The sequence below is a fragment of the Corticium candelabrum genome, chromosome 1 (assembly GCF_963422355.1).
Source record: "Corticium candelabrum chromosome 1, ooCorCand1.1, whole genome shotgun sequence".
In the NCBI taxonomy this organism is placed as follows: Eukaryota; Metazoa; Porifera; class Homoscleromorpha; order Homosclerophorida; family Plakinidae; genus Corticium; species Corticium candelabrum.
Window position 1 is genome coordinate 11081438 of NC_085085.1, and position 24939 is coordinate 11106376.

Sequence of the window (24939 nt, forward strand, 5' to 3'; positions counted from 1 at the left end):
CACCAATGGTCATATTGAAATAGCACACACTGGTTGTCATTATGACAGCATATGCACTAATAACGGGCAAACTTTACAGTTTTCTGAGCTGCCAGATGAGGACAAAGAATATGAGGTCTGTAGGATCAGTGACAATGAAACCAATAGTGACAGTGTTTAACGAAGCCACTTCCATACCTGCAGAACAGATTCTGCTACAAAGAATCTAAAGATGTAGTTACTTGGCAACGTTTGTAAGGTTTTTCAATACTCAATAATCAGAGACTAATTATAGTTTGTAGCCCTGGTACACTGTTTGTAGCATCCCGCTAAGACAAAGTTGTTGCTTAACACAGAAGCACTGATACTGTAACCTGGTTACTCCACGAGGTGTGAAATTCACCTCATTCTTATGAGTAATGAAACAGTCTCTTCTTGAATCTTGTGAACACATGTGTTGTAATTGAAAGCACAACAATTGCATAACAAATTGGAATTAGAAAAAGACAGTTCTTAGGCAGATAGAATTAGGTGGCCAAATTTATAGAGTAAAAAATTAAGCAACAAAAGTCGGCGTGTGACATCTACCCAAGATATAGTTGATGGTTAATATTGGCACCAATGACACTGGAGTGCTACAAGCTGTAGCAGAATCTGAGATTACAAGCATACTGTGTGCATACTGTATGCATGTAGACTACATAGTAGATTTCACCTGGACTTTAATTGATGGCTGTTGGGAATTTTCTGTAACTGTATGGTAGTTACATGTTTGGGACTGGGACCAGTAAGATAACTAGCTTGGGAAAGTTTTGGGTATGACAGTGGGTATATATAGAATAGCTATCTAAAGATACACTATTGCTATTGCGTGTCTATAGCTATGAACTAATTAATTAACCCACCTTCCCATGCACCACTTCATTGCCATAGTACAATTATATGGTACAATATTTAAACGTAATATTTAAACAAACACACACAAGTATTCTCTAGTGATGCACACGTAGCCAATCACTCCTTTTATACAACTACACACACACACACACACACACACACACACACACACACACACGCACACACGCACACACACACACACACACACACACACACGCACACTCTCACACACACACCACACACACACACGCACACACACACACACACCACACACACACACACACACACACACACACACACACACACACACACACACACACGCGCGCGCACACACACACACACACACACACACACACACACACACCACGCCACACCACACACACGCACACACACACGAGCACACTTCGTGTACCTTCATCCAAGTTGTGTGCAATCGAAATCTCTTCTAGTTCGCATCACGACCAAACGAGCCCCAGTCCTCAAGCAGCAAGCTTCGTTTTACACTCAATCACAGATGAGGGAGTCAGCACGCTACCACCGATCAAGCCGAAAACTAAAGTCACGTGCACATTGTAGATGTGTCACGCGAAGCAATAACTCTTGCTAGCGTGCGCTACAAAAAAGTTCTCTGTCTTTAGCCGCAAGTCAGGCGGCCAGCGGTTTACGAAGTCAGCGGTTTCCTCCTGATCGCTCGAGTGCACGCATGAGATGGAAGACAGACAGGAGAGACTCAAGACTCCGGACGATTTACTCAAACTAACTCATCATCTAGATACGTTATTGGCCATCGATTATCATCGAACTAACATTGAGGTGTGTAGAAATACTGTTGTTTTCAAATTGGATGTAGAGTACTCTGTTGTATGTGTAGTGCCGTAAGAACTGCAAAGTGACGTTTGGTCAATTAATATTTTATAAAATTAATTGGCGTAAAGCTTCATGGCTAAAATGTCTATACGTGACAGAATACAAACGTAGATCACATATTCTACTATGTAATGGCCATTTGTAGTCCTGATGTAACGTGGATGTGTAAAGCTACATTTGTGGTTGCATGCCATCAACATTGGACAATTTTAAAATTTAAATTTGATTGACTAGGAACAATGTCATCATGTTATTAAGTTAAGTTAAGTAGTCTAGATTTATGTTATGTATATGTTATGAATTGCTGTACTGCAGGAGACAACGCAGTTGGTGTGTGGTGTATGCGACTCTGTGTCTTTGGATGATCATCTTCTGTTGTCGAAGTGTTTGCTGCTGATTTCGAAAGCATTTGGAAGAGTTGAGGTGATGATAGTAGATCACACGTGTTGTACTTTGTTATATATATATATATATATATATATATATATATATATATATATATATTCACTAGTAAGTGGTCTACCTGTGTTTTCACTCTTGCTCCCTCAGCTAGGAGTAATGTTGTAGCTGGGCTAGTAGAGGAGGGGTTCACAAAACAACAAAATATTGTGTATGTACACGTTTGTACACATTTGTATGTGTATATTCACGCATGTCAAGAGATTTTCGTCACAAATCTAACTGAGATGTCATCAAACTGTCGGTGTCGTTTAAAGTAATTATGCATGTATTAGATTACAACTTACAACCGATTAACTGAGTTATTCAATGTCTAAAGAAATGATCGACTTGTCATGAAGTATTACGAATTTAGACATCAATTTGCTTTCATGCACATTAATTGCGACTTATTGCAATTGTTGTTTTACATGATCACATATTCTGTAACACCATTCATTAAATTTGTTTGTCATCGTCCAATGGCAAGATTTAGGAGACATGGATTCAGTTCGATATGCAGTTCTAGAACTGAAAATGAGGGCATGTTGGAACTGTTGGAACTGACAGAACCAGAACTAATTCAAACGAAAAATCTGCTTTGTGAACCAGAACTGCTAACGGAATCAATGTCAACGTCTACTAAGGCTTCATCAGCTACTGATCCACCGACTACCAGAGCGACTTCAGCTAACAGCACCTCTTGTTGCAATCAACCTTGTGATGGATGCCAATCTTCCTCAAAAAGAGAGCAACAGAGCGTACGAAAATAACAGTACAGTACCTGTCGTCTGCAAATAGTGCACCATTACTCTTCCGCGACTTTTTCAGAAAAGGAGAGTGTTAGTTGTAGCCTCGAAGTTCCAGACCAGAGAGCACGCTGTCAGTTCTAGCAGTTCCAGCTTCTTGGACGGAACTGTCGGAATCAGTTCAAACAGTTCCAAAACTATATCAAACGCGAGTTTTAGCTGTTCTGGAACTGCAAATCGAGCGGTTGTCACTCTGGTTATTCCAACAGGAAAACGATTGCTTTCATGTTGGTTAGTGCGAATGGTATGGTTCAGTTGTTGATTTCCAACAAAATCCTGTGATTTGCAAGCATGAGTTTGACTGTTCTGTGAATAGCTTTGTCATGAACGTTGGCTGTCTGTTTATTGTCTGCGGTTACCATGTATGAGTTGACCAAACGCAAATATGAATTTTGGACCAATTTGATGTGATTGTGTGACACGTTCTAAACAGACACAATAGATACCCACCTACCTAACCATGCAGACCGGAAGTGCTCCAGGCCATTTTAGTTTCTACTTATGCAGTCACATACCATTTACAAAGTCGTTTCTAATGGCTCATTGCTGACACTAACATTATTTGATTCAGGGCACAAAAACTAAATTTTATAAAAGTTTTCTCTCCTCCCACTCTTTCCCATCTCGTGCAGAAAGGTAGTCTGGGGTACCGAGACCAATCTGTACACGTACGGTACTACCATTATGATTGATATTAAAATATAAAGATTGTTGGCGAGTTGAAAGTTTTACTAAGAACTTTGCCTTAACAGACACTTGCAGGCAATTGTTTGAACAGTTTGATTTTCTGATATTAAGCAGTAGTAGAGTGCTGATAGGGTCATTTTCAGTACACGTGTACTGTGAAAGTGACAGAGTGGTGAATCCAATATTATCACTTACTCTATGATTGTTGTGTCGCAGTGGCTATCTTACAAAATGCAAATGGTTTATCTACAAGGTCTAATTCCAAACATGAATTACACTGTTCTGGTAACTTTCTCATAAACGTTTGGCAGTTGCAATTGACAATTTGTTCATTGTCTGTGGTATGCGACCAAATGCAAATACTGCTTTGTGATTGGACTGCACCAAAAAGGGCTGACACATTCTTGAAGCATGCAAGGCAGCACCTGGTCACACATCCACACATCTACACATCCATGTACATTGTCATGCAGATAGGAAATAAGTCAAGCATTTTGAGTACGCTACTTGCTAAGTCGCGTGACTTTTACAAAGTCTCGTTTTCTTATGGCTCATAGCTGAAATAATGGAGTGAAGATAGAAGATCTTTGTAACGAAGTTAGACACCAACATTTTTTGCGTTTAGCTAAAAAATGTGCAACTAGACTTGGATGACAATATGCAATAATAGGTATCACATAACAGTATGCAAGGCAATAGGGTATTATACACTGTCTTTGTCTATGTACTAGTATTTTGTTTCTGTTGCTTAGTGGTGCATGTTTGATGTACTTTTTGTTTGATGTATTTTAATTGTTTGTATATCAATACAGGTTGGGTTTGTATCTTCTATTCAAAGCCTAGTGGACTTCACAATTACTGCTTTTCAACAAGACAAGGCTTGGTTAATAGATGACTCGCTGTTTGCTCTAAGAGCAGTGCTTTGTGCTAGCAACACCATCAGCGAATCAGTTAGCTTTACATGTAGTCTTGTGGTTAATGGGTTTTGGTTGACATCTGTTGTTTTTCAAGCATGTTGAGCAGCTGATAGGTGACAGAGGCATTTTGTTGTCTTTTCTGTCTGAAGGTGAATTGAATTCGAATCAGTTGAAGGTGGCTGTGCAATGTGTTGGTTACACGTGCTGTCCGAGGTAGATAATCCAGTGCAGGCGGTGTAATTGTTGCATTTTACTTGGATTTGTGGCTACATACATAGTACATGCACACACATCCACGTGTACACATACTAGCATGCACACACACACACACACACACACACGCAGCACGCTCAGCATCACCACAATCACTGCCATCTCTAATGCTACACCAGCAAGTTGGAACTAACAATTAATAATGTTTAATGTTATAGAGAGTCGCTGGTTCTGAGAGAGGCGTGTGTTTTGTCTGCATTGCGCTGTTTGCTTCGTATACTTCAGTCTCCTCCTTTGTGTGTGGCTAGTGACGCATCTCAGAAATGCAAATTGTTCAGTGCATGTCTGAAGGCACTGAGAAATGTTGTTGCAGCAAACCGGGCTCTAGCGGTCAGTAATGCTGCTACTTTGTTGGCAACATTAAAGGTGATGTTCAGTATGTGAAAGTTGCTATTGGTCAGATGGAACTAAGGCCGTGTTTCCACTAGCTGCACCTTAAACTAGTTTAGCTAAATGCGTTTAAAACTAAACCAGTTCAAGAAAGCGACTGTTTTCACTAGGAACTTGCACATCCGGGATGTGCTAAACAAACCGTCTAGGAACGCATTAATTTGAAGTATTGAGCTGGTCTGTCACCAAGTCAGGGCAACTGTTGGTTGTTACTGATTCAGCATCTGCTAGTAGGAATTTGCACGAGGATGACCAAGGACACCGTCTTCTCTCTCTCTGTAGCTGCTGATTTCTTTCCCCTAGCTAACGACCCTTACATCTTCTAGGGCAATCCTATCCTGACAAAATAGTCACTATCATCAAAACAGTGTTGTCAGAAGCCATCTAAACAAGCACGCTACTGTCACGTGACAGTTAAACCTAAATCACTTTGCTAAACCTACTTCGAAGTAGGTATAAGAAAGCGGTTTAGGTTTAACATATAACTGGTTTAGTGCATGTGGAAACAGATCAATTCTTAAACCAGTTTAGCTTAAACCACTTGTTAAACCGGTTTAGGCACTAGTGGAAACGCGCCCTAAGAAGGGTTTTATACACAATGTTAGGTTTATGCTTTTTTCTCTCCTTCAAATCTTGCTAATCCAGTGAGCTTTCAACCCCATCTTGTTTCTGAGTTGTTTGTTCCCTCTTCTACTGCAGCAGGTTCAATTTATTGTGAGCACACGTTTTTGTGTGTTTATGTTTATGCGTTTGTGTCATGCAGTTCGTAGTGAAAGGAAAGCTCACGCTGCGTGTCCTCCAGCTGCAAGAGCAAACAAGAAAAGAAGGAGTGCCAAGTCTCGTGCTAAAGCAAACGAGAGTGGAAGAGGTGGTGGATATCGTGGGATTGTTAGAAGGTCCGCTGGTGATAGTTGTGCTATGGCATCAAGTGCAAGCAGTGGGAAATTGAGTCAGCAACACTCAGACAGAGAAATGGCAATGTTGTCATCTCAGTTGGCAGCATTGCCACTGTCTCAGTCAGTTGCTTTGACAAATCAAGATTCTTCAACTTCACAGTCGACGTTTTCTTCGTTGAAGACCGGCACTCAGCATCAATGGGTTGTAACTTCCAGCAGTTCTGAGTCTGAACTATCTGACTCCGAATCAGCTCAGAAGCAAAGAGAAAGGTGTACATTTGTTGTTGCTGTTGCTGATGTTATTGTTTCTGTATTTGTTCTCTGTTTCCTTGTTTGCTTCTGATGCTAAAGGTAGTAAAGTGTTGGTTTTTGTAAATCCAGTTTTTTGTATGTGGAAGCGTTTATGTGTTGCAATACCATTACAATAGACAAGCAAGCAGGAGTACACCCATTGTACTGTAGTTACCTTGTTTGTGGATATCATAGGTGTAGCAGGGGGGGGGGGGAGGGAGGGCAGAGGAGCACGTGCCCCTCCACTATTTTGGCTAAGTTTGAATTTGACAAAGATGTATTCAACTTTAGCTGTGCGTGTACCCGTCGAGCGACCTGCTAATATTTGGGAATGACAGACGCGGAAACTGGTAACATTGCCATGACATACTGAACACTAGTAGTAATGTTATGTTACTGTTTCTTGCTGTGTAGCATGCATATATACGATTAATTAATAACACATTTAGCCTTGTTGCCAATGCAGCCCCCTAGGCAAATGTGTCCCCTCAACCAAATCTAGGTTTTCATTGTGGTGATATTAGGCAAGCAACTTACAGGAAAGAGTCAACAATGACGGTGACGATTTATACACATTCATCGTATAGTTGCTCTCTGTTTGTGCAGAAATTTGTTTAATCAAGTGCAAGTCAATAGTATGTTGTGTTTACAAGATGTCATACATGTAAGTTCTTATCGAGACTGCACTGTGTCTTGTCTCTGTGTATGTATACACACTGATCTAGATGCTAGAAAAGAAAGTGGTATTTGGCTACTGGTCATCGTTTATTCCAGACTCTTTTCCTGCTCATAGTAGCGCGTCTCATTTACTCTCATTGATATCAGACGAAGGTCCATCGAAGGTGGTAGACATAATTGATATTTGAACGATGAGGCTAGACATTGTGTATTCCAAAAATTTCTAGGTTTGTATTGCTGCTTTGTCGTTACTCATGTCAATATTGGATGGTTCGAAGCAGTTTCTTATTGCTGCAGATGACAGGTATGGAGCTACTGCAGTGATTATGTTTGTAATTATATATATATATATATATATATATATATATCGATGTCTCTCGTTGCTGTACAGTGACCAGCCGCACAGCGCGTTCATTCCTTTCTCAATTACATTGGGACGTATGATTATTTCTCTTCATGACTGTCTTATCTCAGTTGTTGGGAGAGTGTCGGGAAGCACACTCGCACCAACTCTCAAAGTATATTTAATGTTGTTGTTACAACAAGATGTCTTCAGGTTGAAGCATGACCAACTTGTTGTATTCCTTTAGTGTTTGTCTCTTCTTATTGCTAACTGTCCTTATAACAAACTACAGCAAGGTTACATCACACGGATTCTGGACTCTATTGCACCGCACACAAGCAGTCCTGGTCTTTTATAGTCTCATATCAATTGATTATAACTCGTCTGACTGCGTGTATGGGTCATACTGTTTTAGATGCCGACATTCGTATGGCAAGTTTTACGTGTTTGGGTAGCATGGTGTCAGCGTGCTTGCACCTCGATGAAGTCGAGACTCTACTGATGACCCGAAGAAAATTAGGGAACGGAAAGAAGCAAGTTCTGTGGATTGTTAGCGTGTGCCTTGAACAAATAACGAAATCTAAAAAGCTGCCACCTGGTAGGTACCTGACATTGAAGTGTAGTCTCATACTAATTGAAATTTGATGTTTAGACGAAAGAGGTGCTGTATGGTATGGAGGGTCAGCGGCTAGAATAGAGGCACTACGAGTACTTGGATTACTGTTTGCCAACTACCCGTCTTGTGCCAGGTAGTGAAGCTTGCATTTCTATAGCAGTCATTTAGAGAATCGAATCGTACACAATAATTGTTGTATTTATTCTCATAGAACGTGTTGGCAGCTCATTCTAGATGCTGTCAGTTGTTTTTTGAACGACGACGTCGAAGACAATACAAGAGTGTACTGCTTGAAGGCATGACAGTCATTGTTTGAGTCTTTGGTGAGGATGACTTTTGTGTGATTATGTCCAGCTTCTGGACAAGTGGGCAAAGTTTGCTGATTCACAACTCGATGATGCCGATGGCGTAGAGTCTGAGTTTGCGAAACAGGTTAGTAACAACTGTTGGGTTGAATGTTTATTGATGTATTGCATCATTAAAGGTGCTCTCTTACTGGAACGATCTTTTATCGGGGCCCATGATAAGTCTGTTGGACGTGTCATCAAGTGCTTTATACTGTGTTTCTGCTATCGACTGTGTGTCAAGTATGGGGCCACGAGTGTTTGACAGACTACCGGTGAGATTGTGTTGGCTTGTTGTATAAGATGTGATGTATTCGTAGAAATGTTTGTGGTATGTAGAGAGACAAACATGCTCTAGTTGTCACATCGGTGTTTCGTCTTTCGTCCGTTTCAGACAGTGGCATGAAGGTACGTCTCTGTTACAACATACCGAATGCTTTTTTATTCTTATACTGATTTTAGGCAGCAGCAGTGAGGGCTGTTGGTGTGTTTGTGACATACCCTTGTGTCATTCCTGTAAGGTAGCAGTGTGTGTGTGTGTGTGTGTGTGTGTGTGTGTGTGTGTGTGTGTGTGTGTGTGCATGTGTGATTGATAACGTGGATGCCTTATCTGTATGAACGTTCTCTATAGGACGTGACTTTCTTATTGGATTCGTGCGACTGTGTGGTTTGCTGCATGTCTGAAGCTGCGCTTGCTGTGAGAATAAAGGCGGCCTGGTCTTTAGGAAATTTGACGGATTGCTTGCTGTTGAGACAGTAAGTCACCTTTTTTATATCCTCATTGATAATACAACTATACGACTGTTTGTTCACTGCGACCGTTTGTGTCCAATTAGGTCGACTCTTGATGATCAAGTTGATCTTCCAAGTACTAGAATCATAAGTCTATTTAGTTGTGCCATTGAAGGATGTGGTGACAACGACAAGGTGTTACACAGTGTATAGTAATTGCTTGTATATTGCAAGGCTAATACTCTGGCTTGTTGTTTTTCTTTCTAGGTTCGTACTAATGCTCTTCGAGCTCTTGGCAATCTTTGCCGATTCATAACTCAAGATATGTTGGGTAAGAACCGACTTTGTGTGCGCATCCATTTAGCTGGTATTTTGATTGCTGTACTTGTGCTGGTTAAGGATCAGATCTCTCACTTCTTGATCGCGGTATGCAGGTTTTAGACCAAGCCGTATCCAGTGGGGCTGTCAAGGTATCTACTGAAGTGTTGTTGCGATTGCTTTTTTCTCTCTGCTTCTTGTCTGCTACTTCACACTCATCTGTTTTTGTCTGACTGACTGACTGACTTTCTAATATTGATCATGTCTTTCATCTATTGGTTTAATTCATCTGCACATCTCATCTTTCTGGGCTGTCTTGTCTTCAACACTATGTAATGTTTTGAACTACGATATACATGTAATCTATTTTGTAGATTCGTTGGAATGCGTGTTATGCAGCTGGTAATTTGTTTCAAAATGGTTCTCTTCTGGGAGGTACAAAGTGGTCGGTTAGTCCAGCAGAACTACTTATCAGTATGGGGTCATTAAAGTTTACTTGTACGTGTAATGTTTCGTCATTAGGAAAAACTTCTTCAGTCATTGTTCAAAGCAATGCGTGACAGTAAAAATTTTAAAGTAAGGAAGACATTATAGTCGTATCAGTTAATGTGTTGCAGTTGCAGTTATATCATCTGTGGATCAATTTTGGTGCAGGTGAGAATTAATGCTGCTTCTGCTGCTCACATTGCTGCCGATCATCAGCTGTTTCCAAGTGATGATCTCTTTTACTCTTACTGGGAGGATTTGCTGACTGCTCTAGAGATGTCGGACTCTGTGGATGATTTTTCAGAGTTTAAGTACAGAAGCAGCTTACACAAGCAGGTATGGGGTTACAGATGACAATATATTCCATGGCATAGCGGTGTAATGCAGTGACAATCTCTCTCACAGCTGTTGAGTCTCATTTGCTCTCTAACAGAGTTATGCCAAGATGCTGACTTGCTTCGTGTGAATCGTATCGTCTCTCAAAGGAAGGAGGTTGTGATTCATCGTTTTGAAGAGTTTCTACGACACAATCAGTCTGCATCAGTAAAACAGTTTTTGTCATTGTAAGTTCTCCAATTGCTGCACTGCTGAATTCTAGGTTCAGCAAGAACACAGACAAGAACAAGGAACCAGAGCTGCTGCTGGTAATATATGGATGTTTACGTCATGACTGTAGATACAAAGGTAGTAATACTTATTTTCAATATTGTAGAAACGAAAGAACTTGCTACTCGCATTACAGTAGCAATTGATCGACTGGGACTGGATATCTCCGCATCATTTCACAGTGAAAGTTGCTAGTTTAATTCACTTTACAGGTGTCTATATGTAAAATCTCTCTTTCATATTGAAATGATTCTTTGTGGGATTTGTGTAATAGCCAGACTTGTATGACTTGGCGAAAATTTAGAATAGTGACAGTGTTACTAGGACATGCAGTAGACGGTGACCTAATTTACTCTTATATGCAAGTACTCACTGTATACTGCACATTGAGGGCAAGTCATAAAATGCATTTAGATACTTGCCTCATTAATTACGTGATAACACAATCAAATAATTTGTAAATTGATGCGACTTAGGATATTGTATTTCACAATACTAGATAACAGTAAACTGGTTGTTGGCAAATAGCCTTTTTGTGTGACTCTTTAGTATGAAAATTTTGAGTACTTAAACATTTGTGTTTGTGAAATTGTGCTGCTGCACGTACAGTGACGACACTGCATCACATGGGTAATCAATTAAAGTTGTAAACACTAACATTACAAAGTCAAGTGGAAGTTGTGTGTGCAGTCAAGCGTCCCTCATGAACAATTACAAGGAGTTCACTGCAAATTTATTTTGTCAGTGGTCACAGAGCCAAGTGGCAGCCACACATTTTTTGCAGATTTAAAGGTACAAAACCAGAGTCATTCAGTGCAAACCGTCAAGAAATACCTCAAGTACAAACACCATCAGGCCACATGAACTAGAGCTGCAACATCATTGACGAACTCGACAGCAGTCAATGACAAAACGTTGGATTGACACTTCGGCTGCATAGAAGATATCTGTTGGCCACTTGTTGTATTATACCAGTCAACCACATGATCTGACACAACAGCAACAATGACCGTGAAACACAAACATGTACAATATCTATTAGTATGCATCACCTGTTCCCTCTACACATCTTGGTAGAGACAACGATAGCGAGACATTCTTTTGTGTCTTGCATGTATTACCAGCAAAGTGTTGAGACCACGTGGAGCACGAATCTTGCAACCATAACGCCACCAAACCTGTACGCGAGTATTGAACTCGTTACAACAATGCAATGCGGTCTTTATGTGGGACAGTCACAACCTGTTGTTTCCTTGTCTTGATGTCCATACATGGCAAAAAGTCTGAGTGTTGGCACAGATACGGTAGCATTTACCACTGGTACCCAGGCATAGTCGGCTAGGTTACCAATATCGTTCACAAACCGGCTAATGCCATCGAAGATTCCGTAGAGGTGGTTTGGTGCTACCCAACTATCCCACCACCAGGTCCTGCATTACATCGTCAAGAGTAGGTATTAAAATACTAACGTGAGCGAATGTTAATTGTATCACAGACATGCATGTGCCGGCTGCCAGTTGTACCGTTGTGGCCCACAGTCCATTGTGAAGAGACCATCCTTCTTTATCGTGGTCCTGAAACAAGAGAAACTCAATGCTCGTCGCAGCAGTTCGTGTACATTTGTTGACTGACTGACTGACTGACTGACTGACTGACTGACTGGACTGACAAAGATCATTTATTGAACATACAAGGCACTACGTACATCATAGGAAGTCGAAACATAATAGTCGCTACTGAAATCTAAAACCCACTAATGAATGCTACTTTGAAGTTCGCAGTCTGGACTGACTGACTGGACTGACTGGACTGACTGACTGACATCATTTATTACACACAAACCTCTACATACAGAACACTAAAAGTAAAAATATTATCCATGACAGTTCAGGTCAGTGGAATCATAGTTACAGCAAACTACATGTTAAAACTATACGCATGCAAATAGTAGTTGAAGATCAATTCTAATGAACAGCGGCTTGAATGACTGACAGATTTCATTTAATGAACACAAACTTCTACGTACAGAGACGTTTACTAAATGCAAATGTAAGAGTGTCCAGCTAAAGCTACATAAATGCAGGTATGTGTGTACAGAAAAACGTTTATCTAATGAATAGAAGTTTGTAGAACTTTGTCAAAAATGTTTGCATCTACTTTTCAACTGACTGACTGCCTGCGTGCCTGTATGTATGTATGTGCGTATGTATGTATGTATGTACGTATGTATGTATGTATGTACGTACGTACATATGTATGTATGTATGTTTGTACCTTTGGATCAGAAGTTCAAGTACAAGATGGGCACAGACGTAATTCTCTTAGGCAAGGAACTCGCATGCAATTGCCTCTCTCTCTGGAGTGTCGTTTCTGTCAAAACAAGCACAGCAAGTGCATAGTGACCGATGGTTATAGATAGAGTTACTTTGTAGCAAGTGTATAGTGACTGTTAACCTGGGCCCTAGCGGCTCTTGTAACCCAAAAAAATTATGAATATGCACACACTGTACTGGTGTGTTCCAGGAATCCTTTCTCGTTGGAAGTGTGATGGCGGGTAGGGTCTGGCTACACAAAACTAAATTTCTTAGTGTCAATCTGTCTGTCTGTCTGTCAAGTGTCTATCACTTAGTCAGTCTGTCTGTCAAATCTCTGTGTCTGTCTTACAATTACACAAATACAAACACAATACAATAACACGTACATATACATATACAAATTCACTATAATAAATATTGATATCTAAAACTAAGTTTATACAAAAGCTAACACATTTAACTAATCAACTAATAAATCAACAATAAAATGCTGTGTATCTGTCTAGAGATATTAACCTCGTTGGAAATGCCAAATTCTGCCACATACGATGGCTTGTGATATTGCAACAGCTTCTTCTTCGCCTACAAACATTATTATTATGAAAACAGGATTTTTGTTTTACACTAAAAGTATGCAATAATTTAACATACATACAAAGCTGTTGTCATGGCGATGTCTGACTGGCCATAATTATGTGTCATTGTAAAGTCAAGGCTGTCAAGGCTTTGTACGTTCACGTCGCCCACAGAATTAGAAAATGATGTCGAAATAAGATGACGATTGACATCGTAGCGATGAACCCACTTGGTCATCTCTGTATCACAGATGGCATAGTTTCATTCACAGACACAGACAGACAAACAGGCAGACAGACAGACAGACAGACAGACAGACAGACAGACAGACACACGCATGCACACATGCACATGCACACACACACACACACACACACACACACACACACACACACACACACACACACACACACCAACCAACCAAAGCAACAACTGTTAGAATCGCTCACCGTTAATCCACAATACTTGAGCATTAGAGTTGTAGTCGTCAGTGATGTCAACCTGTAAATTTATGTCGAGCCGTTGTAATGTTACAATACAAAGAGTAGCATGTAAGAAACCTCATTGAAATACTCCCAAGCAAACACACTAGTAGAGTAGCTGTATCGGGCAATCAGATAACGTAGTCTGTTCTTGTAGTCCATCTTGGCTAACTCACTTGTGAAGAAATCTGAAAAAATATATAAACAGTAATTTATTTGCAAAGTAAAAACAAACGAGTGTACTCATTATAATCCTAAAATCTTTATATATAAAAGTCTGATCTGTCTGTCTGTCTGTCTGTCTGTCTGTAACATCAACTACGCTAAAACTACTGGGCCAATTGCCACAAAACCGTCCACGATGACTGTGTTCCACACCACAATGCAAATGCATGTTTTGGTTGTACGAATTGATGATTTAAAGTGGCCCATTTGAAGTCCACGAACCCAACCGTATTAGCGAGGATGCTGCTGTCGCTCAAAGGTTTCATGACAAACTGTGAGTGCACGCCGAGTTCTCTTGCAACGACGTTATTTCTTGCCACTCAAACTTGCCGCCACTTGTGCTTGAATTTCTCTAGAACGTTACATTCGATCTCCACCAAACTTGAAATGCCTGTTTGTGACCTCGGACAATATGCACAGAGTGAGTCACTTTTTACCGGGGACGTCAAAAAAAGCAAAATATTATTTTTGACTATATCCGGGTTCTAGATGTGACGTAGTAACATATACCGTAATTGTGCTAATTAAACGTGAATCCTGCTCTAGTAGCCCAGACAAAGCCCAGCCCTCTGCTAGTACAATAAAACACTAAAAAGTTGCAAAAATTACAAAATGATAAATGAAAACTCAGAACCCCAAATTCTTAAATTTTTAGTATTACATAACAGTTATTTACAGTTTATGTTTCTTACATTTTATATGTAAATTTATATAAACTATAAATGGATGTACACAAAATTTGAAAAAATAATTACAAAATGCTAACACTAGAGACTCGAGACAAAGACAGTGAGACCAACAGCTACAAAAAATTCATTCACCTTGAGGATGATCAAGAATGCCACCATTTGCTTTATTGTAGTAAGACGTCTCCCACAAGTGAGGACCACTCTTACTTCGCAGCAGGTTGAAACTCTCTGTGCACATCAACAGTCGCATGTTTAATCGCTCGGCAAGAGCCACGACATAATCCAATCGCCTGAAAAAAGCATGTGTGTATTGAATATTCGACAATCTCTAACAGCGTGCCATTGCTCACACCACAGATCGCCGAGGTTATATTTTCCCACTGATATCTCTACTGCCAGTCCATCCCATTGAACGTCCGTTAGCCACAGACGAGCATAGTTGCCACCGTGTTGTGCTAATGAATTGAAATAGTTATCGTAACCGTATGTTCCTGCACAATCAATTGATCAGACGATATGTACACATTCTGTAAGGATGCTAGAAAACCTCGATCGTAGCTCACCCAGCACACATTCTCTCCGATGGGAAAGTAAGTCCTGTGACAAACACGGCAGGCTTCACACACACAAGGTACAAACATACATGGTACACGCACACGGTACACACACACACACACACACACACACACACACACACACACACACCACACACACACACACCACACACACACACACACACACACACACACACACACACACACACACACACACACACACACACATGTGCGCATACACACACATGTACATACACACATGCACATACACACACACGCGCGCATATGCACACACACACACATGCACACACACACACACACACCAACTGACATGTCTATATATAAATCTTAATTTTCTTACTTTCCACCGTCGAATTGAAAGTGAATGTTGTTCTTCCCAACTCTGACATAACCTTGCATGTCACTCCCTTCCCTTGTCGCTTGAAATGTCATATTTGTTATCTTATGCTTTCCCGTCTTATCAATAATGCTGACGGTGACCGAGTGCTGACCCTCAACAATCGGAGAGAAACGAAAGCACCAGAGAGGCAAACCAACAGCCTGCAGATGCTCCTTACCATTGACCAACGACCTGTTATAGTCCTAAAAATTGCACAACACCAGATGATAATACCGACTGTCCAACTGCGATTAACTTTCACGACTGACCTGAAAGTAGAACCCATCAATGGTTACAGTTTTTTCAGGAGATACAATATCTGCTAGCAAACCAACCTGTTGCAAAAGGGGATTCAAGATTTTAATACATTACACTGTAACGATAACTAGTACACTCTATACATCATCGAGGGCCACTGACATGCTCTTGGATATGCATGCCTACGAAATATGAATTAGAGTGTATCGTAATTCTGCTAAATGTATTTCAGATTATTCTGTTTTATGTCAATGTCATACCATAAAATCATTGTTATAGTTGCATGTAAATCAAATATTTTATGTGTCAATAATTTGCGTCGTGTTATCAGAATCCATTAATTAATTAATTAACAGAGAGCTTGCAATACTCCGCCACTCAATACCACATGTTCCTTTCACTCGATTTTGCAGTAAACCATGTTTGCCAAACACACCATAACTAATTTCTAACACCATAAAATGTATTATGAGACTCCTGTTTGTAGAAAGCATACAGAAGTGTACAGAGACTGAGGAGGCTTAGGCCTCCAAAATTCAGTTACCAGTGGCGGATTTAGATGGGGGAATTAGGGGCACGTGCCCCCTTCAGAAGTGCCCTCAATAACAATTGCTCTGTATAATATTTCTGTCCGCAATCACAGCATAGCCTTTGCAGGAATACTATAAAGTATAAACAGAGCATGGCGTCCTAGCTTCCTAGTTCTGCCCAAGAGCGTCTGTTTCCATAGTAATTCCTGGGAATGACCACATCCAAGATAAATCTAATAATCCTTCTAATATTCCATTGATTTATCTAGTAGATGTAGCTAGTAGGTATATAGCTAGAACATATATATATATATATATATATATATATATATATATATATATATATATATATATATATATATATATATATATAGTAGTGAGTAAGCTTAGTGCCCTTCTGGGGACTACTCCCTATATGTACTGCGGTGCATGTTTTTTTGTAATCTAAAACGTTGGAGCTTGTGGAGAAACAGCGAATGAGCATTCCGTCTGCGGTTTCACTCTTAATTATGTCTTTAGGCACATTCACATTCAAGAGAAAGCATGACAGACTCATGCACATTACATGAACGTATGCACTGTAGTGACTTCAGTCTAGAACCAAGCCTGGTCTAGAACATAAAATCATGTCATTTGCTAAATTCTTTGCCCAAACATTTGTGATGACTTCCCCATAGATACACATGTCCTATAAACTGGTGCCTAATTACACCTGTCCGAATGTCAAGTCACGCGGTGAGTGCGTGACGTCATAAAGTTAATGACGTCATACCAGCTTTTAGTCGTTTGTGCCCCCCTTCAGCCAAACTCTAGATTCGCCACTGGTTACTAATGGCAGTTGAGCTTCTCAAGCATAGTAGTATGTAGCTGCATGCCCTCAAGTGCTAAAACTGTAATACACAGTGAACATACACTAATTTTGTTATTTATGTAATACTAATACATCGATTAGCAATCATTATACTGCAGTAGCGTAGGAAGATGTTCACAAGTGGGGAGATGTACCGTGGATGTCATCATTAACTATCTCGCTTGCCTGACTGTAAACAGATTTGCAAAAGTCACTGGCACAGAAATTTCAATTCCTACACTGAGTGAAAGGACTTCAGCCCCATCCCCCCTTCCTACGTCGATCTTCTGTAACACAGGCCGTAACCTATCTAGTTAGGTCCTTTGCAATATTTTTTCAGAAAGACTCAATAAAAGCAATGTTTATGTTCAATGTCCAAATTCATCATACAAACATGGTCCAGTCTCTTTTACAGTATCAATTAAGACCAAAGAAGTGGTCCCAATACCTGCGTGCTCCTTTCATCGTGTTTTGAGTAAACCATCCCTCTATGTATACAATACAGCATCCATAATGTATTGCTTCTTGACTATGACATTATTGCATTGGGATATAACTAAGGCTAGTCATGTATTAATTAATTAATGTTTTTGACTATACCAACATGCACGGTATCATCGTGTGTGTGTGTGTGTGTGTGTGTGTGTGTGTGTGTGTGTGTGTGTGTGTGCCGGCATGGCTACCTTTAAAAGCCAATCGCAAACAATTCAATTGAAAGCAACCGCACCACACATATAATTACTGGCACTCTGCAGAGGCATAACTGGGGCATTCTATGGATATGTTCTTTCAGTACTCTAGTGGATCTCCCAGTCAATCAGTTCAACATGCTCTATTTAGAATAAGATGAATCTACTCTACTAGTAACTATGCATAGTCTAGATGTAATAATGATATACACTGCACATTACGCACCAAAGAGTTTTGGAGACCAAATCTGCTTACATCGATCTAGTAGCTACATGGAGCCCAAGCCAGCACTTCAGCAGCTACAGCTTCTATACAGCTGGTGCAAATATTACATACCGACTGGTTGTAGCAGCGGACCTCCCACTAAAGTGAGTCGGTTTGTTCTCCCCCCCCGGACTCCCTGACCCCTTACCACGTAACACCCTTACCCCTTACCCCTAACATCCTGACCCCTTACCACCTAATATCTTGACACCTTATTCCCTAACAGCCTGATCTCTTACCCCTAACATCCTTACCCCCTTACACCATAAGTACCCTCTAGCTAGGCTCTGGCACTAATGTCGTGTATAAAGTGTACAGCGTGCATGCACAGGTTGCAGCCGACAAGAAACGCAGCTGAGAGTTGAACGCGTCCGTTCTAAAAAGGAATTAGTCAACATGCATGTGTTTGCATGAATATCCGTGCAGACCAACAAGCTCTAGACCTGCCTACGTATGGAGCGCTGGAGTTGCAGGCGTGCAGCCTCTACGTTTGCTGCAAAATTGCAACCTCTGAATAGTTAAACGGGTTGTCGTATTGTTTGTTCCAATCCACGCAATGCGCAAACACGTGAAACAACGGCACAGAAACTGATGCGCACGGCTTGATTGTGACAGCTAGACACACACACACACAAGCACAATCTTATATAACTGCGCAGAAATAAAATAAGCAAGATTACTGTGCAGGAGGACTGCAAACAATACAAGAACGAGATGCTTCATCTCTACACAGATTAGCGCACGCTAGGCGCGACAAATATCCCGGTTTTTCAATCACGTGATTACTTGGTGCCTTGTTGTTATCCAACTGCGCGTACAGTTCCGTGTCTAGCAAAGTTCTCGGCGTGATTTTGAGTTGGTTCCTGTGGCATGTGGTATGTTAGTGTTAAGTTGCCTCTGAGTAATTATATATATATATATATATATATCAGTGTATTACGGGAAATACAAGGAGTCTTAACCCTACTAAGTCCGCAGACAACATGATGTCACGCGTGGGATTTGACTGAGCAAACCCAGGTCTGAGTGCGAAGGAGCGAGAACGTACCCAATTGAGCTGGAGTAATAATGGCAGCCTTTCAGATCGCACCGCCAGAGACGCTCGATTGTGCCAGCCCTGATACGTGGCCAGTATGGATCCGCCGCTTCGAACGATTCCGTACAGCTTCCGGATTAGAGGAGAAAGACGGGAAGATTCAAATTAGCACACTGGTCTATGCAATGGGACCGAAAGCTGAAGAAATATTGAGTTCATTCACCCTCACGGAGGAGCAGGCGAAAAGCTATAATGAGGTGAGAAGCAAATTCGATACACACTTTGTAGCGCGACGCAACGTGATATTCGAACGTGCAAAGTTTAATCAACGTGTACAAGAACCAGAGGAGTCGGTTGATTCTTTTGTCACTGCGCTGTACAGCCTGTCGGAACACTGCGTGTTTGGAGACCTCCACGATGAGCTCATCAGAGACCGCATTGTAGTAGGTTTGCGCGATGCGAGTTTGTCTGAGACACTGCAGTTGGATTCTGAATTAACGTTGGAGAAAGCCATTTCGAAGGCTAGACAAAAGGAGACAGTCAAACAACAGCAAGTGGTAATCAGGAAAGATGACACGCATTCCACACCTGCAGTCGTGGAGGCGATTCGTGGACGACGTCTCGTGGCGCAAACCAGACAAAGGAAGACTGCCTGCGTACATAAGGAGAAGAGTTCGTCGTCGAGTGGCAGACCAATGGCAAGAGATTCCTGCACTAGATGCGGACAGAAACCGTCACATGGTAGAGCTGCGTGCCCAGCAGTAACGGCGAAATGCCATAAGTGCGAACGTGTAGATCATTACGCACGCATGTGTAAATCCAAACAAAAGATCGAAATCGTTTCGGATGCTAGCTTTGAGTCGGACGATTCCCGCGGTTATCTATGCTTGGGTGTTAGATCTATGGGAACTGTAACAGGTGCTTGGATGACCAACGCTAAGGTGAATGGGAGAGAGTTGAGGTTCAAGATCGACACTGGTGCAGACGTTACAGTGATACCAGAAAAGGTGTACAAGACAACCTTCAGCAACGCTAAACTTCAACCTGTTACCAGACATTCACTACGTGGCCCAGGAGGACATGCATTAGATGTGCGTGGGAAGTTTGTTGCCAAACTCCAGGTCAAAGCGTTGGCCGCACAGCAAGAAATATTTGTGGTGAGCGGAATGACAAGATGTCTACTTGGCAGACCAGCCATTGAAGCTCTGCAAGTAATCAAACGCTGTGAGATAGTACAAAAAGCTGCATGTAATCTGGTCAAGGTGGCTGATGTGCAAGCTGAATTCCCAAATTTGTTTAAGGGGCTTGGAAAGATGAAAGAAGAGTACACCATCTGTCTGAAATCAGATACAAAGCCTTTTGCCCTGTCTACTCCCAGACGAATACCTATCCCCTTGATGAAGAAAGTGGAGGATGAACTGCTAAAAATGCAAGTGGAGGGAGTAATTTCAAAAGTAGATCTACCCACTGATTGGTGCTCAGGAATGGTCATTGTTCCTAAGCCTAATGGTCGTGTGAGAGTTTGTGTTGATATGTCCAAACTCAATGAGAGCGTAAAAAGAGAGAGAATGGTATTACCTTCAGTAGAACACACTCTAGCTCAATTACAAGGCGCTCGTGTTTTCAGTAAGATTGATGCGAATAGTGGCTTTTGGCAGATACCGCTGTCAAACGAGTCTGCCTTACTCACGACGTTTATAACGCCATTTGGTAGATTTTGCTACAACAGATTGCCATTTGGTATAACCTTGGCACCGGAGTTATTCCAAAAAAAGAATGTCTGAGACACTCAATGGTTTGCCGGGAACTCTGTGCTTGATGGATGATATTCTGGTCTATGGGAAGACACAAGCAGAACATGATCAACGTCTTCGGAAAGTCCTAGAGAGAGTACAACAAGCCGGTCTTACACTTAGCCAAGAGAAGTGTGTAATTTCAACAGGTATCACACAGGTATCAGAAGTGATCCAGACAAAATTAATGCAATTAAGGAGATGACAAAGCCGTCGACTCCTACAGAAGTGAGGAGATTTTTAGGCATGGTAAACAAACTGGGAAAGTTTCTCCCAAGACTAGCTGAGAAAACAGAGCCATTGAGAGCCTTGATTACCTCCAAGTCAGAGTGGATGTGGAGAGACAGTCAACGGTGTGCCTTTGAAACAATCAAAGAAGATCTGTCTCAACCACCAGTTTTAGCTTTATATTCTCCAACCAGACCAACAGCTGTGTCAGCAGATGCGTCAGCATATGGTTTAGGAGCAGTTATTCGACAGAAGCAAGACAATGGAGAATGGAAACCTATTGCATACGCATCAAGGTCACTTATCAGTGCAGAAGCTAGATATGCGCAGATAGAGAAGGAGGCACTTTCTATCACATGGGCATGTGATCGATTCCGTGACTACTTACTGGGAATGGCATTTCACGTGGAAACGGATCATAAGCCTTTAGTGTCTTTGCTGAGTTCAAACAGACGTTTAGAAGAACTACCTTTACGAGTTCAGCGATTCAGATTACGACTGATGTAGTATCAGTTCACTATTTCTCATGTCCCAGGTCGTAACCTTCATACTCCAGATACCTTATCGAGGAGTCCACTCCAGGAAAATAGAGCCAGTTCAAAAAGCCAGGAAATAGCAATCGCATCTGATGAGTATGTTGATCACATACTGGATTCTCTACCGGTGCAAACAGAAACTTTGGCCAAAATAAGAGAGCAACAAGATGCAGATGAAACAAGCTACCAGCTGAAGCAATTCTGCAGGAAAGGATGGCCGCCCAAACATAAGCTCAAAGGAGATATCAAGAAATTCTGGGCAGTTTCATCAGAGTTGTCTGTGGAAGAAGGCCTATTACTACGTGGTAGCCGACTGGTTATCCCTATCTCAATGCAAGCAGAGATTCTGCATAAGCTACATTTGGGACACCTTGACATTACCAAATGTAGGGAGAGAGCACGTTCAGCAGTGTGGTGGCCAGGAATTACATCACAATTATAAGATAAGATTGAGCATTGTTCAATATGTAGCAAACAACGGCCAATACCAGTCGAACCCTTATTCCCAACGGTTTTCCCTAGTCGACCGTGGCAAACATTGGGCACTGATTTGTTTGAATGGGGAGGGAGGTCGTTTCTGCTAGTCGTGGATTATTATTTGAGATATCCCGAAGTCGTTTCCCTGACAAACACATCTTCCAAAGAAGTAATATACAAGATGAAAGCCATATTTGCTCGACACCGCATACCAAATGAGGTCAGATCGGATAATGGTCCTCAGTACGCCTCCGAGATATTCGCAAAGTTTGCAAAAGAGTACGACTTTGTGCACACAACGAGTAGTCCGAAATATCCCCAATCGAATGGAGAAGCCGAGCGAATGGTACAGACTATGAAGAAACTACTAACGAAGAGTGATGATCCCTACCAGGGATTGTTGTCTTATCGTTCGGCCCCTCTGTCAAATGGATATTCTCCAGCAGAACTACTAATGGGTAGACAACTGAGAGGTTTTGTCCCAACCACGCCAGCTACTCTTTTACCTAAACGTTTCCCCTACAGAGATATACGGGTCAAAGAACAAATTCAGAGACAGACGACAAAAAGAGAGATTTGACAAACAACATAGAGCCAGGGAACTACCACCATTATCTAGTGGAGAAGGAGTGTGGATTCCAGACAGAAAGGAAAGAGGGTCTATTTTACAACAGTCTAAAACACCAAGATCTTATACCATCTCAACACCATCCGGAGAATTTCGAAGGAACAGAAGACACAGTTAGAGATCATCGACGAAAAGAACCGGTACCAGAAGACAAGAAGACTGAAATGAAAAAAGAAGAACCAACAGAAAGTACGGTGCAACATCCTCCTTCAGTACAACCTGATTTAACAACAACAAGAAGTGGTAGAGCTGTCAAGCCACCGCAGAAACTAGACTTATAGTTAATGGGTGACTATACTGTGTTAGAGTTACACCAGTTTGATCTTAGATGTTTACAGAGCTGGGAAAGGGGGATGTGGCATGTGGTATGTTAGTGTTAAGTTGCCTCTGAGTAATTATATATATATATATATATATATATATATATATATATATATATATATATATATATATAGACTGTGGTGTAGCAACGCTAAAATGATACTAGCTAGATGTAGTTTAGATGGTACTGCTAGTCCCCTATGGGACCTATAATATAATATATATATATATATATATATATATATATATATATATATATATATATATCAGTGTATTACGGAAATACAAGGAGTCTTAACCCTACTAATCCCGCAGACAACAGTTCCTTCGCAATGCCTTGTTGTTCTGCGTGGGGATGCTCGAATAGATCAGAGATGGGATTTGTTTGTGTATCTTCGTGATCCAGCTACGAGGAAACTCTGGGAGGCAAGAGTGAAACGAAAGAACTGGGTCACCAGGGTGGCATCGTGATCGTCGTTTCTTTGTGAGGTAATAGACGTTGTAGTAAAGTGTGGTTCAATCCCTTTACGAAATTTCCTGTCACGGCAAACTGTTGTAGAGAGATGTACGTATAGCTAGCAAGATCTTAGTGGATATTTAGACGAAGGCTAGACGGTATACGCGTGTTTGATAGTCAAGTACAGGATTGTGGAGCCAAGCTGCTTCAACTAAGCTGTCCGCCACTATATTGTTGACGGTGGGTTTCTGGTACAGGTACGCCTTGCATGGTGCTAGCCATTGAAGGTGGATGAAGCACTGAGGCACCTTGGTATGTATTAGTGCTTCCTTACGTTCGTGCAGTCTGTCTGTTTTTTATGGCTTGGTTTAATTAATGATCATGGATGCCTAATAGCATATCTGTGTGCTTTCTCTACTGTAGGGTCCACTTTGATGTGTCTCAGTTTGAAGGTAATTTTGAGGGTTGATGGGAAGAGGAAACTGAAGCTCGACGCTGTGCCTACAATTTTTTCACCGAAAATTTCCTGCTCAGAGAAAGCCTCTGACTGAAAGAAGTGCCCCATCAAATCCAGCAGCTCCATCTGACCACACCTATTGTGAACATGGCCAACTATCACCTTGTGAATGTAAGTGTTACTCTTTTGCTGAGTAAGTGCCCGCAATAATGCAATAGTACTGAGTTACCAACGTAATTCTGTTGCAACTTCTGGAGGTTATGCGTAGATCCTACGAAGTACTTTTGTGTTTCTCATCAGTGAGACTCTTAACTACGTTTGCCCCAGCAAAGAGTAGAAAAAGATTATGCGTGACCTCCATCATCACATCATGGACAAAACATTTAACAGATGTTGTGAAATGCCTGGTCTATCAATCATTGCCTTGTGTGTGTGTGTGGGCTAGCCCCAGTCACATCAACCTAGGTATGTCTAAACCCTCTTGTCATGTGGCCCATTAGGATGAGATTTGTCAGAATATTATTGAAGAATAACAGCTTAGTTCATTCAGACTTGTTAACAGGACGTCAAAATCCCTCTTAGTATGTTGGATTTGTGACGAGAAGG

General features: G+C 41.2%; 4 protein-coding genes across 4 annotated transcripts; 3 read left to right on the forward strand and 1 right to left on the reverse strand.

Moving 5' to 3' along the window:
- Positions 1 to 1520: 1520 nt before the first annotated feature.
- On the forward strand, positions 1521 to 11086 carry LOC134194009 (HEAT repeat-containing protein 6-like). Its single transcript, XM_062662906.1, has 29 exons — positions 1521 to 1689; positions 2059 to 2166; positions 4490 to 4627; positions 4689 to 4807; positions 5026 to 5233; positions 5863 to 5959; positions 6021 to 6423; positions 7051 to 7108; positions 7170 to 7286; positions 7350 to 7426; positions 7514 to 7640; positions 7713 to 7812; positions 7881 to 8063; positions 8118 to 8214; positions 8293 to 8377; positions 8436 to 8513; positions 8566 to 8700; positions 8765 to 8833; positions 8888 to 8941; positions 9057 to 9181; positions 9262 to 9352; positions 9425 to 9488; positions 9557 to 9627; positions 9850 to 9924; positions 9998 to 10051; positions 10130 to 10297; positions 10367 to 10504; positions 10560 to 10605; positions 10674 to 11086. The coding sequence occupies exons 1-29, from the start codon at positions 1585 to 1587 to the stop codon at positions 10760 to 10762; spliced, it is 3279 nt and encodes a 1092-aa protein (XP_062518890.1). The 5' UTR covers positions 1521 to 1584; the 3' UTR covers positions 10763 to 11086.
- Positions 11087 to 11274: 188 nt separating this feature from the next.
- On the reverse strand, positions 11275 to 19134 carry LOC134183803 (uncharacterized). Its single transcript, XM_062651379.1, has 15 exons — positions 19081 to 19134; positions 18909 to 19015; positions 16078 to 16143; positions 15770 to 16011; positions 15402 to 15451; positions 15207 to 15345; positions 14987 to 15144; positions 14019 to 14128; positions 13908 to 13959; positions 13534 to 13697; positions 13399 to 13464; positions 12065 to 12141; positions 11810 to 11997; positions 11620 to 11745; positions 11275 to 11555 (listed from the first exon to the last, which is right to left on the reverse strand). The coding sequence occupies exons 1-15, from the start codon at positions 19121 to 19123 to the stop codon at positions 11419 to 11421; spliced, it is 1725 nt and encodes a 574-aa protein (XP_062507363.1). The 5' UTR covers positions 19124 to 19134; the 3' UTR covers positions 11275 to 11418.
- Positions 19135 to 19468: 334 nt separating this feature from the next.
- On the forward strand, positions 19469 to 21220 carry LOC134198166 (uncharacterized protein K02A2.6-like). Its single transcript, XM_062667503.1, has one exon. The coding sequence runs from the start codon at positions 19469 to 19471 to the stop codon at positions 21218 to 21220; it is 1752 nt and encodes a 583-aa protein (XP_062523487.1).
- A 1431-nt stretch (positions 21221 to 22651) lies between these two features.
- On the forward strand, positions 22652 to 23379 carry LOC134198183 (uncharacterized). Its single transcript, XM_062667527.1, has 2 exons — positions 22652 to 22943; positions 23024 to 23379. Exons 1-2 carry the CDS (start codon positions 22652 to 22654, stop codon positions 23377 to 23379), a joined length of 648 nt encoding a protein of 215 aa, XP_062523511.1.
- Positions 23380 to 24939: the final 1560 nt, after the last annotated feature.